The 23951-nt window shown below is 42.6% G+C and overlaps 1 protein-coding gene across 4 annotated transcripts in view; it reads left to right on the top strand.

Moving 5' to 3' along the window:
- Positions 1-7193: 7193 nt before the first annotated feature.
- The window catches only part of LOC118372978 (transcription factor COE1-A-like), a 139406-nt gene continuing 122648 nt past the window's right edge, over positions 7194-23951 (top strand). For all 4 annotated transcript variants that reach the window (XM_052487818.1, XM_052487817.1, XM_052487816.1 and 1 more), the window contains exons 1-5: positions 7194-8008; positions 8768-8924; positions 9778-9841; positions 11917-11972; positions 12302-12375. In XM_052487818.1, coding sequence (XP_052343778.1) covers positions 7875-8008; positions 8768-8924; positions 9778-9841; positions 11917-11972; positions 12302-12375 — 485 coding nt within the window. In that variant the 5' untranslated portion in view covers positions 7194-7874. The remainder of the gene's footprint in view (positions 8009-8767; positions 8925-9777; positions 9842-11916; positions 11973-12301; positions 12376-23951) is intronic.

The following is a 23951-nucleotide window of genomic DNA, read 5'->3' as shown; positions in this document are numbered from 1 at the left end:
AAGGGACTTCACCTACAGTGTTCTTTACCCAGTCCGCATGCTTGCATTGGCGGCTTGCAGAGCTGGGCAAACATCAAACAAGTGTGCTGAAGGACAGCCCTGTGTGTGTGTGTGTGTGTGTGTGTGTGTGTGTGTGTGTGTGTGTGTGTGTGTGTGTGTGTGTGTGTGTGTGTGTGTGTGTGTGTGTGTGTGTACCCTTTCACATCAGTCACTGACCTTCACAGATAGCGAGTCTGGCAGACCGCCCAGATGCCATGCAATTTGGTACTTTGGAACCCACAATGTAATGTCTGAAAACAAGGACAGAATATTCAACTCAAATAGAAGACAGAAAACAGGTTCTAAATAACCAGAACAGGTTCTATCACTTCATTTATTGCCCCCCTCTTTTTGGAAAAAAAAAAGAGTTCTATATAGAACATTTAGCGGTGTCATATAAGAAGCAAGTAAAAAACATTTTTACAATAAGGGTTCATTGGGGTTCTATATAAGACCTTTAGCTGTGCTATAATATGATGCAACAAATCTACTGGAGAGAAGGTCCTGTCCTGTGAGTGTAGGACATCTACGGGAGAGAAGGTCCTGTCCTGTGAGTGTAGGACATCTACGGGAGAGAAGGTCCTGTCCTGTGAGTGTAGGACAACTCTACTAGTACATCTACGGGAGAGAAGGTCCTGTCCTGTGAGTGTAGGACAACTCCAATAGTACATCTACTGGTGAGAAGGTCCTGTTCTGTGAGAGTGTACTACTGACCCTTTCTTAGTGGTCCTTCTGTAGCTCATTTGGTAGAGCATGGCGCTTGTAACGCCAGGGTAGTGGGTTCGATTCCTGGGACCACCCATATGTATAATGTATGCACACATGACTGTAAGTCGCTTTGGATAAAAGCGTCTGTTAAATGCCATATATATTATTTTATATTGTCACACTTGGCTGTTGCTCTGGTTCCAAACTCCACCCCCTCTGTGAGGTCATACCTGCCATTCATCACTTCACCAGGGGAGTCACAGGATATCCCTGGACAATGTGTAACACCTCAATTGTCACATCGAGTCATTTTCATTATATGGCTGCATCGCGTCATCCAAAATGATATGGCTGCATTTACACAGGCAGCCTAATGCAGATCAGCTCTTTTGTCAATAATTGGGCATAAGATCAAATTTCGGCTGCTTGAGTAAACGCAGTCTTAGTGACGAATAGAATGGATAGTCATCTAAATGACATACTCTGGCAGGTGTTCCACATTGCTCCAAGTGTCACAGAGACAAGTGATAGTAATTAAATGACATACTCTGGCAGGTGTTCCACATTGCTCCAAGTGTCACAGAGACAAGTGATAGTCATCTAAATGACATACTCTGGCAGGTGTTCCACATTGCTCCAAGTGTCACCGAGACAAGTGATAATCATCTAAATGACATACTCTGGCAGGTGTTCCACATTGCTCCAAGTGTCACCGAGACAAGTGATAGTCATCTAAATGACATACTCTGGCAGGTGTTCCACATTGCTCCAAGTGTCACCAAGACAAGTGATAATCATCTAAATGACATACTCTGGCAGGTGTTCCACATTGCTCCAAGTGTCACAGAGACAAGTGATAATCATCTAAATGACATACTCTGGCAGGTGTTCCACATTGCTCCAAGTGTCACAGAGACAAGTGATAGTCATCTAAATGACATACTCTGGCAGGTGTTCCACATTGCTCCAAGTGTCACAGAGACAAGTGATAGTCATCTAAATGACATACTCTGGCAGGTGTTCCACATTGCTCCAAGTGTCACAGAGACAAGTGATAATCATCTAAATGACATACTCTGGCAGGTGTTCCACATTGCTCCAAGTGTCACAGAGACAAGTGATAGTCATCTAAATGACATACTCTGGCAGGTGTTCCACATTGCTCCAAGTGTCACAGAGACAAGTGATAGTCATCTAAATGACATACTCTGGCAGGTGTTCCACATTGCTCCAAGTGTCACAGAGACAAGTGATAGTCATCTAAATGACATACTCTGGCAGGTGTTCCACATTGCTCCAAGTGTCACAGAGACAAGTGATAGTCATCTAAATAACATACTCTGGCAGGTGTTCCACATTGCTCCAAGTGTCACCGAGACAAGTGATAGTCATCTAAATGACATACTCTGGCAGGTGTTCCACATTGCTCCAAGTGTCACCGAGACAAGTGATAGTCATCTAAATGACATACTCTGGCAGGTGTTCCACATTGCTCCAAGTGTCACCGAGACAAGTGATAGTCATCTAAATGACATACTCTGGCAGGTGTTCCACATTGCTCCAAGTGTCACCGAGACAAGTGATAGTCATCGCAAGACCGACATAACCAACGTCACACTAAAACACGATCTTCAGCAACTGCCAGGAAAGACTCTTGGGTAATGTAGTCTCCTGACAGGCTCATGTGGCTCGCTCCTTTGGGTTTGGAACATTGGGCTAAAAGAGAATTTGTTGTCAACATTTTTTTTCACTTTGGTAAAAAAAATCCAATGTATAATAAAGCATTGCATGTATCTATGTTCGCCTTTGCGTAGTGACATACAGTTGAGGAGACACGTTTATCACACGTAGTTTTTTTTAGCAGGATCTGGGGAAGAAAATGTGCCTTTTATAAATGCATTTCCTGCAATTCTCCGTCATTTATATGATAGAAGACGTTAGCAGAATATTGTTTTAATGGCAAAAAATGGCAAAATGCAGGATTCTGTGCAACTTACTATTCAGATAGGATGCAGTTTATTGTTTTTGTAAAATAAAAAAAATCTTATTCATAATAGTCTGTTCTATTATTATTGTATATCATTATTAGTATTGTAGGCCTATTTATTAATCTAAACCAGTTATTTAAATATGCTAAATGTGTTTCGTTTCATTCTGTTGATACATTTTTGTTGGTTAAATTAAGTTTGATCGGCCTTTAATTGTGTGCTCGATATTTAGTTTAAGATGGGTTATAAGTAGGCCGTTTGTCAAATAAATGTAATGAGTCTATTGCTGTCATTTGTTTGGTATGGTAGGCACTAGTTTTTCTTGGTAATTGCTGCAATACAGCCTTTTCAAACTTCTGTGAAAGTTTAAACCATTTCGCAAGTGTTTTGTTTAATTTTCATTGTTTCATACAACTGTATTGTTGTGTTTGCCACAATATTATAAAATGCTTGTATTTTCCATATAAACAATGGATTGACTTACTTTGATATTACCCTAATAAAGTTTCGAAAATGTTGTGAAAGTTTGGTGTGGTGTGGCTATTCCCTATTATACCGCTGGCCTGTGATATGAAGGCAGTGCACTCCCGTGCTCCCACTGACTCTTACAGTTGAGTTTGAGGTGAGGAAGAATGTTTCAGGCCTACCAGAGTTACTCCTATAATCTAACAATATAATGCTTATCTTTATTAAAAATATTCTGATCGAAAAAATAACGAATTAGCCTCCTGTCCCCTATATTTGTATAGTAGACGCAGTAGTCATCTGACATAAAGAAATGTATGTTGGTGTCATAGCATGCCGCAGGCATATCTCTATCTCCCGCTCACTCTGGGCCTAGGCTTAAACTAAACGTCTCTTCGTTTATATTCATTTGATTCATATTTAAATCATACAGTGGACGCCTAAGCCTACAGGTTTATGCATGCAATGCCCTGTTGCATTTACTGCTTATATCTCTGACAGCTGAGCCGTGAGGTGGACATTTGTTGTTTAAATAAAGGAAAAAAACAATAGAACAATAGGCTATACAGTTTTGCATATCCTACACATCGAAACACAAGGAATAAATGGGACTCATTTCGCCAATATCCATAATTTATTGACGCTCTGGTCGCGTGGTTGGACGCCCTAATGGGTTTCGCGCCAAATGAAAATGGATGACAGGTACATTTCTCAAATGTCTGATGATATTAAAATCTTCTCCCAATCTTCTCCTTCTCCCATGTCCAGTCCAAATTTTCCTAACGGAGACCCTGGTATTTGGTACATGTTTTCCTAACGGAAACCCTGGTATTTGGTATATGTTTTCCTAACGGAAACCCTGGTATTTGGTATATGTTTTCCTAACGAAACCCTGGTATTTGGTATATGTTTTCCTAACGGAAACCCTGGTATTTGGTACATGTTTTCCTAACGGAAACCCTGGTATTTGGTATATGTTTTCCTAACGGAAACCCTGGTATTTGGTATATGTTTTCCTAACGGAAACCCTGGTATCTGGTATATGTTTTCCTAATGGAAACCCTGGTATTTGGTATATGTTTTCCTAACGGAAACCCTGGTATTTGGTATATGTTTTCCTAACGGAAACCCTGGTATTTGGTATATGTTTTCCTAAAGGAAACCCTGGTATTTGGTATATGTTTTCCTAACGGAAACCCTGGTATTTGGTATATGTTTTCCTAACGGAAACCCTGGTATTTGGTATATGTTTTCCTAACGGAAACCCTGGTATCTGGTATATGTTTTCCTAAAGGAAACCCTGGTATTTGGTATATGTTTTCCTAAAGGAAACCCTGGTATTTGGTATATGTTTTCCTAACGGAAACCCTGGTATTTGGTATATGTTTTCCTAACGAAAACTCTTGCCAATAGTGTATGTTTGGTGTGCATTTGGAAAGTATTCAGACCACTTTACTTTTCCACATTTTGATACTTTACAACTAAAATTTATTAAATACATGTTCTTCCTCATCAATCTACACACAATATCCCATAATGAAAAAACGAATAACAGGTTTTTAGAAATGCTTGCAAATGCATAATTTTTTTTTAAACAGAAATAACTCATTTACATAAGTATTCAGACCCTTTGCTATGAGACTCTAAAGCGAGCTCAAGTGCCTCCTGTTTCCATTGATCTTCCTTGAGTTGTTTCTACAACGTGATTGGAGTCAACCTGTGGTGAATGCAATTGATTGGACATTATTTGAAGCCCCCGAGTGGCGTAGAGTTCTAAGGCACTGCATCTCAGCGCAAGAGGCATCACTACAGTCCCTGGTTCGAATCCAGGCTGCACATGATTGGGAGTCCCATAGGGCGGTGTACATCATCTGTGTCTGTCCAAGGTAGGCTGTCATTATAAATAAGAATTTGTTCTTAACTGACTTGACTAGTTAAATAAAGGTTAAAATATATATATATCATTTGTAAAGGCACACACCTGCCTATGTAAGGTCCCACAGTTGACAGTGCATGTCATAGAGAATACCAAGCCATGAGGTTGAAGGAGTTGTCTGTAGAGATCTGAGACAGGATTGTGTTGAGACACAGGATTGGGGAAGGGTTCCAAAAAATGTCTGCAGCCTCCATCATTCTTAAATGGAACCACCAAGACTCTTTCTAGAGCTGAGCAATCCGGGAAGAAGAAAATTGGTCAGGGATTGACCAAGAATCCGATGGTCACTCTGACAGAGCTCCAGAGTTCCTCTGTGGAGATGGGAGAAGCTTCCAGAAGGACACCCATCTATGCAGCACTCCACCAATCAGGGCTTTATAAAATACATATGACAGACCGCTTGGACTTTGCAAAAAGGCACCTAAAGGACTCAGATCATGAGAAACAATATTTTCTGGTCTGATGAAAGATTGAACTCTTTGGCCTGAATACCAAACGTCACCTCTGGAGAAAAGCTGGGACGGTGAAGCATGGTGGTGAATCATGGTGGTGGCAGCATCAAGCTGTGGGTATACATTGCAGCGGCAGGGACTGGGTGACTACTCAAGTTCGAGGGAAAGATGAACAGAGCAAAGTACAAAGAGATCCTTGATAAAATCTTGCTCCAGAGCGCTCATGACCTCAGACTGGGGCGAAGGTTTTACCTTCCAACAGGACAACGATGCTAAGACAACGCAGAAGTGGCTTCAGGACCAGTCTCTGAATGTCCTTGGCCCAGCCAGAGCCCGGACTTGAACCCGATCAAACATCTCTGGAGAGACCTGGAAATATCTGTGCAGCAACGCTCTCCATCCACCCTGACAGAGCTTGAGAGAATCTGCAGAGAAGAATGGGAGAAGCTCCCCAAATACAGGTGTGCCAAGCTTTTAGTGTCATACCCAAGAAAACTCGAGGCTGTAATTGCTGCCAAAGGCACTTCAACAAAGTACTGAGTAAAGGTTCTGAATACTTATGTAAATGTCATATTTCCTTTTTTTCTTTTGAATAAATTTGCAAAAAAAATTATCTGTTTTTGCTTTGTCATTATGGGGTATTGAGTGTTGATTGATGAGGCGGAAAACAATTAATTTGACACATTTTAGAATAAGGCTGTAACGTAACAAAATGTAGAACAATTAAATGAGTGTAAATACTTCCTGTATATATAGTGTAGGCTATAGCAGGCTACACAATCAACCTACCAGTGACACTGACTAACCCAATGATGAAAATGCAGCAATTTGTAGAAGGCAAACTGACTGCCACAACCATTAATACAAATATAATCCATAGATGGCAGTTCTCATTCAAGTCAGGACTGGCAGACATTGCTGGGGAACCCATTTTATGTAAAAGAGCTAGGGTTAGAGGTTGAGTTGTTTCCATGTCCGCAACACAACAAGCTGACACCCTTTGCACTGAGATTCAGTGCCTTAAACTGCTGCGCCACTCGGGAGGTAAATGTTCAGACAGAAGTACAACATTTAAGGGAAAAATTTGGGGGGTTTTGGCCAAAGTATTTCCATTTATCAGTGGGTGCTGCAGCACCCCTACTTCCCCCGCTATGGTGAGGGGAGTAGATTATCTGTCTATAGACAAAGTAGAGGTAGTGATCTTCTCTGGTTGGGATTGAGACAATAGATGGCAGTATTGCATTAAAAAAGTGTGCGTGTGTGTGTGTGTGTGTGTGTGTGTGTGTGTGTGTGTGTGTGTGTGTGTGTGTGTGTGTGTGTGTGTGTGTGTGTGTGTGTGTGTGTGTGTGTGTGTGTGTGTGTCTGAGAGCGAGAGAGAGATGTCAAATCACAAGGCATGCCCATTGATCACGCACCCACACACACACTCTCTGGTTATGTGGTTGAGGCGGGACTGTGTGTGCGTATTAGGCTGGGGATGCAACATGGCTGAGTTGAGGATCATCGATAGATGATGATCACCCTGCACGCACTGTGTTTGGGGGCGTTACCCTCCACTTCACCAGACACGCCCGCTTCCCTTCGAGCTGAGTTCACTGGTATTCGGTATTCGTTTGCCGGAGACTTTCAGAAGTGATTCCTTTGACAAGAAAATAACGATATACCACAAATCACTCCCGAAAGGACAGGAGCAACGAACGGATCGGATCAATCGCCTGGTGGAGGTTTTGCCTCTTCTCTGGGACTTCCTTAATTCATACTCCTCGCGCGCTCCTTTTATCTGAGAACTAGAGAGATTTCTGAAAGAAAAAAAACAACAGTAGGCGAGAGGAAGAAAGAACACTTGTTTGATTGGTTGATGCCTGTTTGTCTTCTCTAAAATATTGTCTCTTTCTTTTTAAGTGACGTTTAATGACTTCTGGCAGCGCTCCTTGAACCAGAAGACACCCAGCGCTTCTCATCCTCTTGGCTCCCCCTCGTCACTTTCACCTGATGGTCCAGGAACACGTATCTTCTTCACAAGAGTTGTTGACGCACAGGTTACTGATCCCTGGATGTTGACAGCTCCTTTTCCCAGTCCACGAGCAGACCCTCATATCGTTCATATTTCTCTCGCTCTCTCGTTACCGAGAGAAAACTAAAAAAATAAGTGATAAACATTACGCCTAACCATCTCTATCGCCGTCTATGTGATCAAAAGCCACGGGGAAGGAAGGAAAAGGAAACGATAGAGAGAGGGGGCGAGAGGGAAATAGTGAGTGACGGGAGGAGGAACCGTGAGTTTTGATGTTTGGGATCCAGGAGAACATCCAGAGGAGCGGAAGTATTATGAAAGAAGAGTCCATGGTGGCCGGGATGAACGCTGTTCGGAGCTGGATGCAGGGCGCCGGGCTGCTGGACGTCAGCACAGCCGCCCAGAGGTAAGCCCGACGTGGCTAGCCAGAAGGACCTCATGTGTTTAGGGACAGGATTGCGCTCCCAATGGACTGCTGGTTTTCTTTTCTGGGCGTATAGCCTAATATTGACTTGGGACATTTTATTATAGCTTTTGCATGCAGGCTTTATGTCTGTGATTGAAGCTAGGCTATAGCATAGCCTACATACTGTTTTTATTTCTGTTTTCTGTAGCCTATTAGCTAGTAGCCTATTAAATCAATTAAAATTAACACTATATCCAAAGGACTAAAAACATGTCAGACACGGGCCTAGTTATTAGCACTGAGTTATTTATAATGAAACGTTAATAATTACAACGCAGTAAAACAATAATACAACCACTATTTTACAACCACTATTTTTGAGACAGGTTGATTATTACAATCGACAAAACGGCCCCCCATCTAGCATAGGCTATTCATGTAACGTTAGCGACCAAATCCAAACTATTCATATTGGCTAAGGCTATACTTTGACAGTTTGTAAATATATGTTTTGACCCAAATCTGTTTTCAGAAATTTGCAAATGACTTCAAATATGACATTTCAGTCTGAATTTATTTTTTAAAATGGGTTCAAATGTCAAATAAAAATCAAGATATATTGACGATTTCGGGGACCAGAACTTTAGTGTTTTACTCTTTTACTTCTAATTTCTGAAATAATTTGTAATTTGTGAGCGAATTCAGTGGCATCCATGTGAAAGTTGTGCTAACGGGGCTTGGTGCTACTTGTATCCGCAGCGGCGTGGCTCTGGCCCGGGCACATTTCGAGAAGCAACCGCCCTCCAACCTCCGCAAGTCCAACTTCTTCCACTTTGTGCTGGCTCTGTACGACAGACAAGGCCAGCCGGTGGAGATCGAGAGAACCAGCTTCGTTGGATTTGTTGAAAAGGAAAAAGTGAGATTTCCTAAAACATTATACATTGATTTGACATCTGCAGCAGTTTATTTACATACATGAGCCGTGTTAATATACTGCTTAATTTACTACTACAATTAACAATACAAATGTTGTCTTACAATCATTTATATAGATATGGATTAGAGTTTTTCTTATATTAGTTTAGACCACATGGAAGGAATCCGCAGTCCAAGCTGTTCGATACTTTGTGTTGTTTTAATTATTCAGATGTTTGGGCGCGTCGATCATGTGTTCATATTCCATTGTTTTAATGCGAAATTGTAGCATAATTTATAGCTATTGACAATATTACAGCACTAACCGTTTTGAATTATTTATGCAAGTTTGCAAGTGTCTCCAGTCAACTCTTTAGACATGCAATTTTCTTCTAGTAGGCTATTGTTGCAGTATTAACATCTAATGTATTTGGTTCAAAACAATATAATGTATTAGTATAGTATTATAAGCCAGAATTCTGTAGCCCACCAATAGTCATTTCACTTGTATATGGCACTAAGGCAGTGAAGTCATTCCCATCAGTTCTGTTTATCTTGGGACGTTTTTTGGAAATGATTGACATATCGTTTTTTAAAGTTATTATATATATATATATATATATATATATATATATATATATATATATATATATATATATATCGTTTCTGATATTGATATTGAAATATATATTTTAGTACATTTAAGATAATGTTTTGGCCTTTTGTAAATCTTTGTGTGTTGTGGATTTGCTCTTCTTGAGACTGAGTGTGTGTTGTTGATTTTCTCTTCATGACTTGACTGAGTGTGTGTTGTTGATTTTCTCTTCATGACTTGACTGAGTGTGTGTTGTCAGGAAACGCCAGGGGAAAAAACCAACAATGGGATACAGTACAGGTTACAGCTCCTATACAGCAATGGTACGGTCAACTCACACACACACACACACACACACACACACACACACACACACACACACACACACACACACACACACACACACACACACACACACACACACACACACACGATTTGAATAAAATATATGGGATTAAAAAAATGACAGTAAATGTTTTATTGATATATGAAAATAACACAGATTGTTATTATTATACAAATCATTAATTTAATGTAAGTATTAGTATTAGCCTATTAATACTATCATTTTTGAATATCTACTTTTTATAAATAGTTTATTCAATAGCCTATGTAATGTATAGTTGGACCTTATGTATGTGGCTCGGTGAACAATGGCCTTCTGTCTGTTTTAACATGAACCAATCCAGAATATTGTATTTTAATTTAATCTGAAACTGAAATGACCATTAGGTCTATGTTTCTGAGCACATCGCAAACACTAACAGCATTCAATTCAAATAAAGTACATACAGTGAGTACAAAATATTCAGAACACCTGATCTTTCCATGACATAGACTGACATGGTCAATGCTGAGGAAAGCTATTATCCCTCATTGATGCCAATTGTTAAATCCACTTCAATCAGTGTAGATGAACGGGAGGAGACAGGTTAAAGAAGGATTTTCCTAATGTTTGGTATACTCAGTGTATAGGCCAACTATCTTTGTCTCTCCATTTGTATCTCTAATATCTCTCTCTCCCTTTACTGTACATCTCTACTGTATCTCTCTCTTTACTGTATATCTCTCTTTACTGTATACCCCACTCTTTACAGTATATCTCTCTCTTAACTGTATCTCGCTCTCTTTACTGTATATCATTCTCTTTACTGTATCTCTCTCTCTCTACTATATATCATTCTCTCTACTGTATATCTCTCTCTTTACTGTATCTATCTCTCTCTTTACTGTATATCATTCTCTTTACTGTATCTCTCTCTTTACTGTATATCATTCTCTTTACTGTATCTCTCTCTCTCTACTGTATATCATTCTCTTTACGGTATATCTCTCTCTTTACTGTATATCATTCTCTTTACTGTATCTCTCTCTCTACTGTATATCATTCTCTTTACTGTATATCTCTCTCTTTACTGTATATCATTCTCTTTACTGTATCTCTCTCTCTACTGTATATCATTCTCTTTACTGTATCTCTCTCTCTTTACTGTATATCTCTCTCTTTACTGTATACCTCTCTCTTTACGGTATATCTCTCTCTTTACTGTATATCATTCTCTTTACTGTATCTCTCTCTCTACTGTATATAATTTTCTTTACTGTATATCTCTCTCTTTACTGTATCTATCTCTCTCTTTACTGTATATCATTCTCTTTACTGTATCTCTCTCTCTACTGTATATCATTCTCTTTACTGTATCTCTCTCTTTACTGTATATCATTCTCTCTTTACCGTATCTGTCTCTATCTCTTTACTGTATATCATTCTCTCTTTACTGTATATCTTTACTGTATCTCTCTCTCTTTACTGTATATCATTCTCTCTTTACTGTATATCTCTCTCTTTACTGTATATCTTTATCTTAACTGCATATCTCTCTCTTTACTGTATATCGCTCTCTCTACTGTATATATTTATCTTTACTGTATATCTTTATCTTTACTGTATCTCTCTCTCTCTTTACTGTATATCATTCTCTCTTTACTGTATATCTCTCTCATTACTGTATCACTCTCTCTACTGTATATATTTATCTTTACTGTATATCTTTATCTTTACTGTATCTCTCTCTCTCTTTACTGTATATCATTCTCACTTAACTGTATATCATTCTCTCTTTACTGTATATCTTTATGTTTACTGTTTATCACTCTCTCTTTACTGTATATATTTATCTTTACTGTATCTCTCTCTCTCTCTTTACTGTATCTCTCTCTCTCTTTACTGTATATCCCTCTCTCTCTCTTTACTGTATATCATTCTCTCTTTACTGTATATCTCTCTATTTACTGTATATCTCTCCCTTTACTGTATCTATCATTCTCTCTTTACTGTATATATCTCTCTTTACTGTATATCTCTCTCTCTTTATGGTATATCTCACTCTGCCTATAGGTATCAGGACAGAACAGGACTTTTACGTGCGCCTCATCGATTCCATGACCAAACAGGTACCATCTCTTTCATGAATTGTGATAGTGCATGTGTGTGTGTGTTTGTAAGTGTAGTTGGTGAGAGGTGAAACTGGACTGTGGATGTTGGAAGAGGTGCTGGAAGGGCCAGATGGTGCACTATACTACAGTCTGGCAGACCAACTGCTCACACATGTTATATATCTCATGCTACCAGATGAAAACCATTTTGTGTGAGGATGTAAAGAAGAATCACCACGAGGCAAACTGTTTTACTAACAAACATCTCTCTCTCTCTCTCTCTCTCTCTCTCTCTCTCTCTCTCTCTCTCTCTCTCTCTCTCTCTCTCTCCCTCTCTCCCTCTCCAGGCGATCATCTATGAGGGACAGGATAAGAACCCTGAGATGTGTCGGGTTCTACTGACTCACGAGATTATGTGCAGGTAAGACGGATAACGTGTTGAAAGAAAGGGAAAAGAGAGAGAGAGAAAGAAAGGGAGAGAGAGAGAGAAAGAGAGAGAGGGATTATGCAAACATATATTCTCAGTGTGTGTTTGTCTCCCCTGGGTACAGTCAGATGATCGGTTTATTCAGAAACGGCTCGTCAGTCTGCTTCCCCCTCCCCCTCTACCCAAAATGCAACTCTCCCCAGGTACATTGGGACCACAGCATGACCCAGTTCTGAGAGAGAGAGAGAGATTGGGGTTAGGGAGAGTCAGAGGATGGGAGGAGGAGAGGAGCGAGAGAGAACGAGATATACTATGTATACAAAAGTATATTGACACCTCTTCAAATTAGTGGATTCGGCTATTTCAAGCACACAGACATGCAATCTCCATAGACAAACATTGGCAATAGAATGGCTTTACTGAAGAGCTCAGTGACTTTCACCTTGGCACCGTCATAAGATGTCACCTTTCCAACGAGTCAGTGCATCAGATCTCTGCCCTGCTAGTGCTGTTATTGTGAAGTAGAAACGTCTAGGTGCAACAACGGCTCAGCCGTCACACAAGCTCACAGAACAGGACCGAAGTGGAAACGTGTAGGAGAAACAACGGCTCAACCGCCACACAAGTTCACAGAACAGGACCGCTATGTGCTCAAGCGCGTAAGATCAGCATGCGGAATGCCAAGCGTCGGCTGGAGTGGTGTAAAGCTCACCGTCAATGGACTCTGAAGCAGTGGAGTGATGAATCACGCTTCACCATCTGGCAGCCCAATGGACAAATCTGGGTTTGGCAGATGCCAGGAGAACACTACCTGGCCGAATGCATAGTGCCGACTGTAATGTTTAGTGGATGAGGAATAATGGTCTGGCACTTTTTTTCATGTTTCGGGCTTTGTTCCTTAATTCCAGTGAAGGGAAATCTTAACGCTACAGCATACAATTACATTCTAGACAATTCTGTGCTTCCAACTTTGTGGCAACAGTTTGGGAAAGGCCCTTTCCTGTTTCAGCATAACAATGCCCCTGTGCACAAAATGAGATCCATACAGAAATGGTTTGTTGAGATCGGTGTAGAAGAACTTGATTGGCCTACACAGAGGCCTGACCTCAACCCCATCGATGAGTTGGAATGACAACTGTGAGCCAGGCCTCATTCCCCAACATCAGTGCTTGACTTCACTAATGCTCTTGTGGCTGAATAATAATAATAATAAATGGCATATATTATTATTATTATTATTATATGCCATTTAGCAGACGCTTTTATCCAAAGCGACTTACAGTCATGTGTGCATACATTCTACATATGGGTGGTCCCGGGAATCGAACCCACTACCCTGGCGTTACAAGCGCCATGCTCTACCAACTGTGCTACAGAAGGACCACCTTCTGGAAGGTGGCAAGGAAGCAAGTCCCCGCAGCAATGTTCCAACATCGAGTGGAAAGCCTTCCCAGATGAGTGGAGGCGTTTATAGCAGCAAATGGGGGACCAACTTCAACTCCATATTAATACCCATGATTTTGGAATGAGTTGTTCGACAAGCAGGTGACCACATACTTTTGGTCATCTAGTGTATAGAGAGAGAGTTGAGTTTTTATAAAACCTTTATTTCATTCTTAATTATGAACACAAATAATGGCACACTGTGCCTTTTAAGAAATTTAACAACAAATGTGTCATTCCTAAATAAAAATATGTTAAATTAAATTAAAAAGCATATGTATATAAATGAACTAATTTCATCAACAAAAAATAGTTCTCTCTTTCACAAAACAAACCGCTCCTTCATAAACCCACTTCTCCTCAACAACAATCTTTTACAGCCGAGAAGGACTCAAAATTCACTTTCATTCTAGATTTGAGTAATCCGTTAAAAACACATCTTACATCCTGTCCATATCCAGTATCTATTTTATGTTTCCTGCTCAGAAAAAAATTACATGTATCAAAGCACAAGGCGAGACCCAGATGCAAATGGTTGGAGTCTTACAATGTTTATTAATCCAAAGGGGTAGGCAAGAGAAGGGTCGTGGACAGGCAAAAAGGTCAAAACCAGATCAGAGTCCAGGAGGTATAGAGTGGCAGACAGGCTCGTGGTCAAGGCAGGCAGAATCGTTTGAAAGTCCAGAAACAAGCAAGGGTCAAAACCAGGAGGACTAGAATAAGGAGAAGGTAAAAAGCAGGAGAACAGGGAAAAAACGCTGGTTGACTTGGAAACATACAAGACGAACTGTCAGAGAGAGACAGGAAATACATGGATAAATACACTGCTACAGAGAGACAGGAAACACAGGGATAAATACACTGGTACAGAGAGACAGGAAACACAGGGATAAATACACTGGTACAGAGAGACAGGAAACACAGGGATAAATACACTGGTAGAGAGAGACAGGAAATACATGGATAAATACACTGGTACAGAGAGACAGGAAACACAGGGATAAATACACTGGTACAGAGAGACAGGAAACACAGGGATAAATACACTGGTACAGAAAGACAGGAAATACATGGATAAATACACTGGTACAGAGAGACAGGAAACACAGGGATAAATACACTGGTACAGAGAGACAGGGATAAATACACTGGTACAGAGAGACAGGAAACACAGGGATAAATACACTGGTACAGAGAGACAGGAAACACAGGGATAAATACACTGGTACAGAGAGACAGGAAACATCGGGATAAATCCACTGGTACAGAGAGACAGGAAACACATGGATAAATACACTGGTACAGAGAGACAGGAAACACATGGATAAATACACTGGTACAGAGGGACAGGAAACACAGGGATAAATACACTGGCACAGAGAGACAGGAAACACAGGGATAAATACACTGGTACAGAGAGACAGGAAACACAGGGATAAATACACTGGTACAGAGAGACAGGAAACACATGAATAAATACACTGGTACAGAGAGACAGGAAACACATGGATAAATACACTGGTACAGAGAGACAGGAAACACAGGGATAAATACACTGGTACAGAGAGACAGGAAACACATGGATAAATACACTGGTACAGAGAGACAGGAAACACAGGGATAAATACACTGGTACAGAGAGACAGGAAACACAGGGATAAATACACTGGTACAGAGAGACAGGAAACACATGGATAAATACACTGGTACAGAGAGACAGGAAACACAGGGATAAATACACTGGCACAGAGAGACAGGAAACACAGGGATAAATACACTGGGGAATATAAGGGACACCTGGAGGGGGTGGAGACAATCACGAGGACAGGTGAAACAGACCAGGGCGTGACGACATCTTAGCTTGTCCCAAAAGAAAATGTAACTGTTGACATTTTATGTTATTTTGCTTACCATATTTAAACCCCAAAATTAAACAGTGTTATTGAAAATCTCCTCTACAGCTGTAAATAAAGACTCAAGTATTTCAAAGAGGCTTTATCCTCTCACACGCCATGAAACAGTGAAAAATGGTTTCTCTTTATGTTGCAAAAAAGACATCCATCTCCAACATCTGATTTAATGACAGATACAAAAGCATTAACTGCAATGATGCCATGCAAAACCCTCCATTGCATGTCACCAGTGCCCTTTTGTAATTGTGGCTTGTACAATGCTCTCCCTGCTGGCTTTACCTTGTCATCAACACCCTCCATAACATGTCACCAGTACCCTTTAATAACGGTGGCTTGTACAATGCTCTCCCTGCTGGCTTTACCTTGTCATCAACACCCTCCATAACATGTCACCAGTACCCTTTAATAACGGTGGCTTGTACAATGCTCTCCTTGCTGGCTTTACCTTGTCATCAACACCCTCCATTACATGTCACCAGTACCCTTTAATAACGGTGGCTTGTACAATGCTCTCCCTGCTGGCTTTACCTTGTCATCAACACCCTCCATAACATGTCACCAGTACCCTTTAATAACGGTGGCTTGTACAATGCTCTCCTTGCTGGCTTTACCTTGTCATCAACACCCTCCATTACATGTCACCAGTACCCTTTAATAACGGTGGCTTGTACAATGCTCTCCCTGCTGGCTTTACCTTGTCATCAACACCCTCCATAACATGTCACCAGTACCCTTTAATAACGGTGGCTTGTACAATGCTCTCCTTGCTGGCTTTACCTTGTCATCAACACCCTCCATTACATGTCACCAGTACCCTTTAATAACGGTGGCTTGTACAATGCTCTCCCTGCTGGCTTTACCTTGTCATCAACACCCTCCATAACATGTCACCAGTACCCTTTAATAACGGTGGCTTGTACAATGCTCTCCTTGCTGGCTTTACCTTGTCATCAACACCCTCCATTACATGTCACCAGTACCCTTTAATAACGGTGGCTTGTACAATGCTCTCCTTGCTGGCTTTACCTTGTCATCAACACCCTCCATAACATGTCACCAGTACCCTTTAATAACGGTGGCTTGTACAATGCTCTCCTTGCTGGCTTTACCTTGTCATCAACACCCTCCATTACATGTCACCAGTACCCTTTAATAACGGTGGCTTGTACAATGCTCTCCTTGCTGGCTTTACCTTGTCATCAACACCCTCCATTACATGTCACCAGTACCCTTTAATAACGGTGGCTTGTACAATGCTCTCCATGCTGGCTTTACCTTGTCATCAACACCCTCCATTGCATGTCACCAGTGCCCTTTTGTAATTGTGGCTTGTACAATGCTCTCCCTGCTGGCTTTACCTTGTCATCAACACCCTCCATTGCATGTCACCAGTACCCTTTAATAACGGTGGCTTGTACAATGCTCTCCTTGCTGGCTTTACCTTGTCACCAAGGCCCAGTTTTACCCTCCAAGGAGTGTATTTTCTATTCTTCAATGTACCTTTATTCAAAACCTTGACACAGCCCATATCATGTCTTTCCCATTCACCTCATCCAAACCCACCTCTTCCAACCCTCTCAAATCCACTAATAATGCTTTTCTTTCTGACTTTGGGATATTTGGTGTAATCCGTAGTCTTGAAAATTTGTCATTTTCATTTTGTACCTTCTTCTTGTGATTATGAAGTATAAACCACTCTGCTACTGACAGAGCCTTCCAGCAGCTTCCCAGCAGTTGTCCGACAATCCTTTCCGACCTCAACCCCAAATGTTCAGCCACCCGTCCTCCATCCATTGAGGTGGGCCCAGCCATGGCCTTTAACTGTTTTAGGGTGATGATTTTGCCCTTCACCAGATTCACATAGGATATTCCCCTAAACCGCTCAACCATGAGACTCAAACTATCCACCTCTGCTTGATTTTTCACAAACATTACTATATCATCAGCGTAGGCTGAGAGACGAATAGGAGGAATATCCTCAGAAATGTAACCTCTTCAATGTGAATTCTAATGCCATTTAGTAGTGGCTCTATAGCGATGACATATAATATTCCTGCAAAGAAAACCAAAACCAAACCAAATTCTTCAAAAGTGTGCCATGAGTATTGATGTTCAACTCGAACAAATGCCTTTTCTTGATCAATTGAAATTAAACCAGCATCCAACCCAAGAAATCCACAATCAGGGAAATGTTATTCCCTATCTGCCTACTGGGAAACCAGTAGGACTGGTCCGTGTGTATGATTTGCCCCATCACCTCCCTCAGCCTGTTGGATAAAGCCTTGGACAGGATCTTATCATCAGTGCACAATAAAGCCACCGGCCTCCAGTTCTTCACCTCCCTAGGATCACCTTTTTTTGGCAGTACGGTGAGGACAGCCCTCCTGCAGCTTATCGGTAGTAACCCTCCGGTCAAACTATTGTTAACTACTGCTAGCCTCTCCCAACATGGCCCAAAAATACTTTAAAAAGTAAATGGGAAGCCCATCAATGCCTGGTGCCCTTTCATTTTCCATGCCTTTTAATGCAGTGTATAGCTCCTGCAAAGACAATGGTTGTTCTAGTTCAACCTGAGCTCCTGCAAAGACAATGGTTGTTCTAGTTCAACCTGAGCTCCTGCAAAGACAATGGTTGTTCTAGTTCAAGCTGAGCTCCTGCAAAGTCAATGGTTGCTCTTGTTCAACCTGAGCTCCTGCAAAGTCAATGGTTGCTCTAGTTCAACCTGAGCTCCTGCAAAGACAATGGTTGTTCTAGTTCAACCTGAGCTCCTGCAAAGACAATGGTTGCTCTAGTTCAACCTGAGCTCCTGCAAAGACAATGGTTGTTCTAGTTCAACCTGAGCTCCTGCAAAGACAATGGTTGTTCTAGTTCAACCTGAGCTCCTGCAAAGACAATGGTTGTTCTAGTTCAAGCTGAGCTCCTGCAAAGTCAATGGTTGCTCTTGTTCAACCTGAGCTCCTGCAAAGTCAATGGTTGCTCTAGTTCAACCTGAGCTCCTGCAAAGACAATGGTTGTTCTAGTTCAACCTGAGCTCCTGCAAAGACAATGGTTGCTCTAGTTCAACCTGAGCTCCTGCAAAGACAATGGTTGCTCCAGCTCAACCTGAGCTTCTGCAAAGACAATGGTTGCTCTAGTTCAACCTGAGCTCCTGCAAAGACAATGGTTGTTCTAGTTCAACCTGAGCTCCTGCAAAGACAATGGTTGCTCTAGTTCAACCTGAGCTCCTGCAAAGACAATGGTTGCTCTATCTCAACCTGAGCTTCTGCAAAGACAATGGTTGCTCTAGTTCAACCTGAGCTTCTGCAGTCACCTGTGGGAGCCCATCAATGAACTATTGTGTCACTGTTTTATTCTCTTTGTACTCACACTTGTAGAGCTCAGCATAGAACTGTACTGGCCTCTTTTTAATTTCACTACGGCTCGTAAGCTCTTGTTCAACAGCTGATATGAGGTAATGTCCATTCTTTTTCTCTAAACCAAAGAAAAATTTGGATGAGGCATCCATTTCAGAGATTCCCTGAAACATACTTCTCACCAATGCCCCCTGTGCTCTGATAGCCAGCAGGTCTCTTGAGGGCCTGAATATGGCCTCGGTCTCCTGCGATCTCAACCAACGTCAGGAGTTCCCCTATTTCAGACTCTAGGGCGTTTATTGATCTGGTGATGTCTCTGGTGACATTCATCATGTACAGAATTGTTGAATCTGGATTTTCCCTAAATCCCACCACCGTTGAAGATATAAAAAACTGGCCTTTCGAGACCCCCACCTCTCCCAGAAATCTCTCCACCTCTCCCAGACACCCCTCCACCTCTCCCAGAAACCCCTCCACCTCTCCCAGAAACCCCTCCACCTCTCCCCTCCACCTCTCCACCTCTCCCAGAAATCTCTCCACCTCTCCCAGAAACCCCTCCACCTCTCCCCTCCATCTCTCCACCTCCACCAGACACCCCTCCACCTCTCCCAGAAACCCCTCCACCTCTCCCCTCCACCTCTCCACCTCCACCAGACACCCCTCCACCTCTCCCAGAAACCCCTCCACCTCTCCCCTCCACCTCTCCACCTCTCCCAGAAATCTCTCCATCTCTCCCAGAAACCCCTCCACCTCTCCCCTCTACCTCTCCACCTCCACCAGAAACCTCTCCACCTCCACCAGAAACCTCTCCACCTCTCCACCTCCACCAGAAACACCTCCACCTCTCCTCTCCCCTCCACCTCTCATCTCCACCTCTCCCAGAAACCCCTCCACATCTCCCAGAAACCTCTCCACCTCCACCAGAAACCCCTCCACCTCTCCCCTCCACCTCTCCACTCTCCTCTCTACCTCTCCCAGAAAAATCTCCACCTCCACCAGAAACCTCTCCACCTCTCCTCTCTACCTCTCCCAGAAACATCTCCACCTCCACCAGAAACCTCTCCACCACTCCTCTCCACCTCTCCCAGAAACCTCTCCACCTCCACCAGAAACCTCTCCACCACTCCTCTCCTCCTCTCCACCTCTCCCAGAAACCTCTCCAACTCCACCAGAAACCTCTCCACCTCTCCTCTCCACCTCTCCCAGAAACCTCTCCACCTCCACCAGAAACCGCTCCACCTCTCCCCTCCTTCTCTCCACCTCTCCTCTCCACCTCTCCCAGAAACCTCTCCACCTCTCCCAGAAACCTCTCCACCTCTCCCAGAAACCTCTCCACCTCTTCCAGAAACCTCTCCACCACTCCCAGAAACCTCTCCACCTCTCCCCTCCATCTCTCCACCTCCACCAGACACCCCTCCATCTCTCCCAGAAACCCCTCCACCTCTCCACCTCTCCACCTCCACCAGACACCCCTCCACCTCTCCCAGAAACCCCTCCACCTCTCCCCTCCACCTCTCCACCTCTCCCAGAAATCTCTCCACCTCTCCCAGAAACCCCTCCACCTCTCCCCTCCACCTCTCCACCTCCACCAGAAACCTCTCCACCTCCACCAGAAACCTCTCCACCTCTCCCCTCCACCTCTCCACCTCCACCAGAAACACCTCCACCTCTCCTCTCCCCTCCACCTCTCATCTCCACCTCTCCCAGAAACCCTCCACATCTCCCAGAAATCTCTCCACCTCCACCAGAAACCCCTCCACCTCTCCCCTCCATCTCTCCATCTCTCCTATCCAACTCTCCCAGAAACCTCTCCACCTCCACCAGAAACCTCTCCACCTCCACCAGAAACCTCTCCACCACTCCTCTCCACCTCTCCCAGAAACCTCTCCACCTCCACCAGAAACCTCTCCACCACTCCTCTCCACCTCTCCCAGAAACCTCTCCAACTCCACCAGAAACCTCTCCACCTCTCCTCTCCACCTCTCCCAGAAACCTCTCCACCTCCACCAGAAACCGCTCCACCTCTCCCCTCCTTCTCTCCACCTCTCCTCTCCACCTCTCCCAGAAACCTCTCCACCTCTCCCAGAAACCTCTCCACCTCTCCCAGAAACCTCTCCACCTCTCCCAGAAACCTCTCCACCACTCCCAGAAACCTCTCCACCACTCCCAGAAACCTCTCCACCTCTCCCAGAAAACTCTCCACCTCTCCCAGAAACCTCTCCACCACTCCCAGAAACCTCTCCCCTCCAGCCCTCCTCTCCACCTCTCCCAGAAACCTCTCCATCTCTCCGCCTCTCCCAGAAAAAACTAAAGCATTTCCTGAAGTGAGCATCACTCAATAACATTATATTAAAATGCTAGTATGCGCCTTTGGGTTTTACAACGTTAATGAACACCACCTCTGTTATTAAACAATGATCAGAAAATCCCACTGGGGTTATCACACTTGATTTACAGACCTGGGATTGATGCTCAAAACAATAAAACCTATTTTACCTGGCCAGAGAGATGGTGTTCTCTCTCACATGGGCCTCAATGTTGGCTCCGTCAAATATCACACAGTTCATGTGTTACAATAAGCCTCCTTGAGGCTATATGAGGTTCTTTGTGGTTTCTATCTAAATCACTGACTGTGCAGTTAAAATCCCCAGCAAGAAATAAACAAGCCTTAGTGTTACATTTCTCAATGGTATTTGATAATGTCTCTAAAAACATACACTCAACTACCATCCTGGGGCAAATACATTTAATAAACACATAGTGATGTTTTCATACCTCGCTCTAATGCTCAACTACCTCTTCAACGTTATATGACGAAGTCCAAAACCCTTTTGAGAACTACACACTACTGCCCCCCACTCTTGTTGCCACAACTTCATTTTCAATATTACAAACAAAATAGAAATACAGTGTAAGAGACAGAAAACACATCACTTTACAGATTTAAGGCTACGACTGAACTCTTTAATTTCCTTTAGAATTTAAATCACCTGTTACTCTCGTGACAACTTTCTTCAGTCTAGCGATTTCCGGGCTTGTCAAACCTCCCTGCGTTATTTTTGACATCAGAACCTTTGCATATTCAATAAACAAATCACTTACAGGAAAAACATCTGTTACATAATCCTGCATATATTTCTTCTCTTTTGTCGATTTCAGAAATTGACATACCTTCTCAATCCCATACCTCCCTTCCACCCCATTTCTCTCGCTATTTTGTTGTGATGCGTCAGATGACTCACTCTCGCTATCCTCCCCAGAGGGAAATAGCACCATCACTTCAACCTGTTTATCCTCAACTGATTTATCAATCTCTACTTCCTGTTCATCCTCAACTAATTTATCAATCTTTACCTTCCTCTTAGAATGAGAACCTACATTCCAATCTCCAGTTGACCTACAATTCTTTCCGGCTGTTTCCCCAGTCTCACCGGCTGTTTCCCCAGTCTCACCGGCTGTTTCCCCTCCCTCTTTGCTCTGATCCACCGTAAAAGCCCCTGTAGCCACACCACTCTCCTTTCCTACTTTTCCAACCACATCTGCTCACCTTCTCCCTTCCCCTGAACCCTTAGCATGTTCATCCCTTCGCGGTGGTGCATTAGCTGCACCAACGCTAGAGCTGCTTCCGGGGTCTACACGCTCGTTCTCGGGACAATAGCATACCAAATGTCCCACTCTTCCCACAGCCAAAGTTTGTAATTGATTCAGTAAAAGCATAGAGCACAATTAAATCTGTCAAACTTAAAACTGAATGCTAAATTCAGTTCGTCAGTATCCTTTTTTTAAATCATGTGCACTTATGATATACGACATGTTTCAGGAAAAGAGATTTGCATCCAAAAATAACCTTTTTTATTGTAGATACAAGTTGACCATGACGAGATAACTCTCGCTCCAACACTTCATCTCTACCAAATGGAGATAACTCTCGCTCCAACACTTCATCTCTACCAAATGGAGATAACTCTCGCTCCAACACTTCATCTCTACCAAATGGAGATAACTCTCGCTCCAACACTTCATCTCTACCAAATGGAGATAACTCTCGCTCCAACACTTCATCTCTAACAAATGGAGATAACTCTCGCTCCAACACTTCATCTCTAACAAATGGAGATAACTCTCGCTCCAACACTTCATCTCTACTAAATGGAGATAACTCTCGCTCCAACACTTCATCTCTACTAAATGGAGATAACTCTCGCTCCAACACTTCATCTCTACTAAATGGAGATAACTCTCGCTCCAACACTTCATCTCTAACAAATGGAGATAACTCTGGCTCCAACACTTCATCTCTAACAAATGGAGATATCTCTCGCTCCAACACTTCATCTCTACCAAATGGAGATAACTCTCGCTCCAACACTTCATCTCTACCAAATGGAGATAACTCTGGCTCCAACACTTCATCTCTAACAAATGGAGATAACTCTCGCTCCAACACTTCATCTCTACCAAATGGTGATAACTCTCGCTGCAACACTTCATCTCTAACAAATGGAGATAACTCTCGCTGCAACACTTCATCTCTAACAAATGGAGATAACTCTCGCTCCAACACTTCATCTCTACTAAATGGAGATAACTCTCGCTCCAACACTTAATCTCTACCAAATGGAGATAACTCTCGCTCCAACACTTCATCTCTACCAAATGGTGATAACTCTCGCTCCAACACTTCATCTCTACCAAATGGTGATAACTCTCGCTCCAACACTTCATCTCTAACAAATGGAGATAACACTCACTGCAACACTTCATCTCTACCAAATGGAGATAACTCTCGCTCCAACACTTCATCTCTACCAAATGGAGATAACTCTGGCTCCAACACTTCATCTCTACCAAATGGAGATAA

Source organism: Oncorhynchus keta, chromosome 30 (genome assembly GCF_023373465.1).
Source record: "Oncorhynchus keta strain PuntledgeMale-10-30-2019 chromosome 30, Oket_V2, whole genome shotgun sequence".
Lineage (NCBI taxonomy): Eukaryota > Metazoa > Chordata > Actinopteri > Salmoniformes > Salmonidae > Oncorhynchus > Oncorhynchus keta.
Note: the sequence above shows the minus strand (reverse complement) of the source record. Positions and strands in the feature narration are given on the sequence as shown.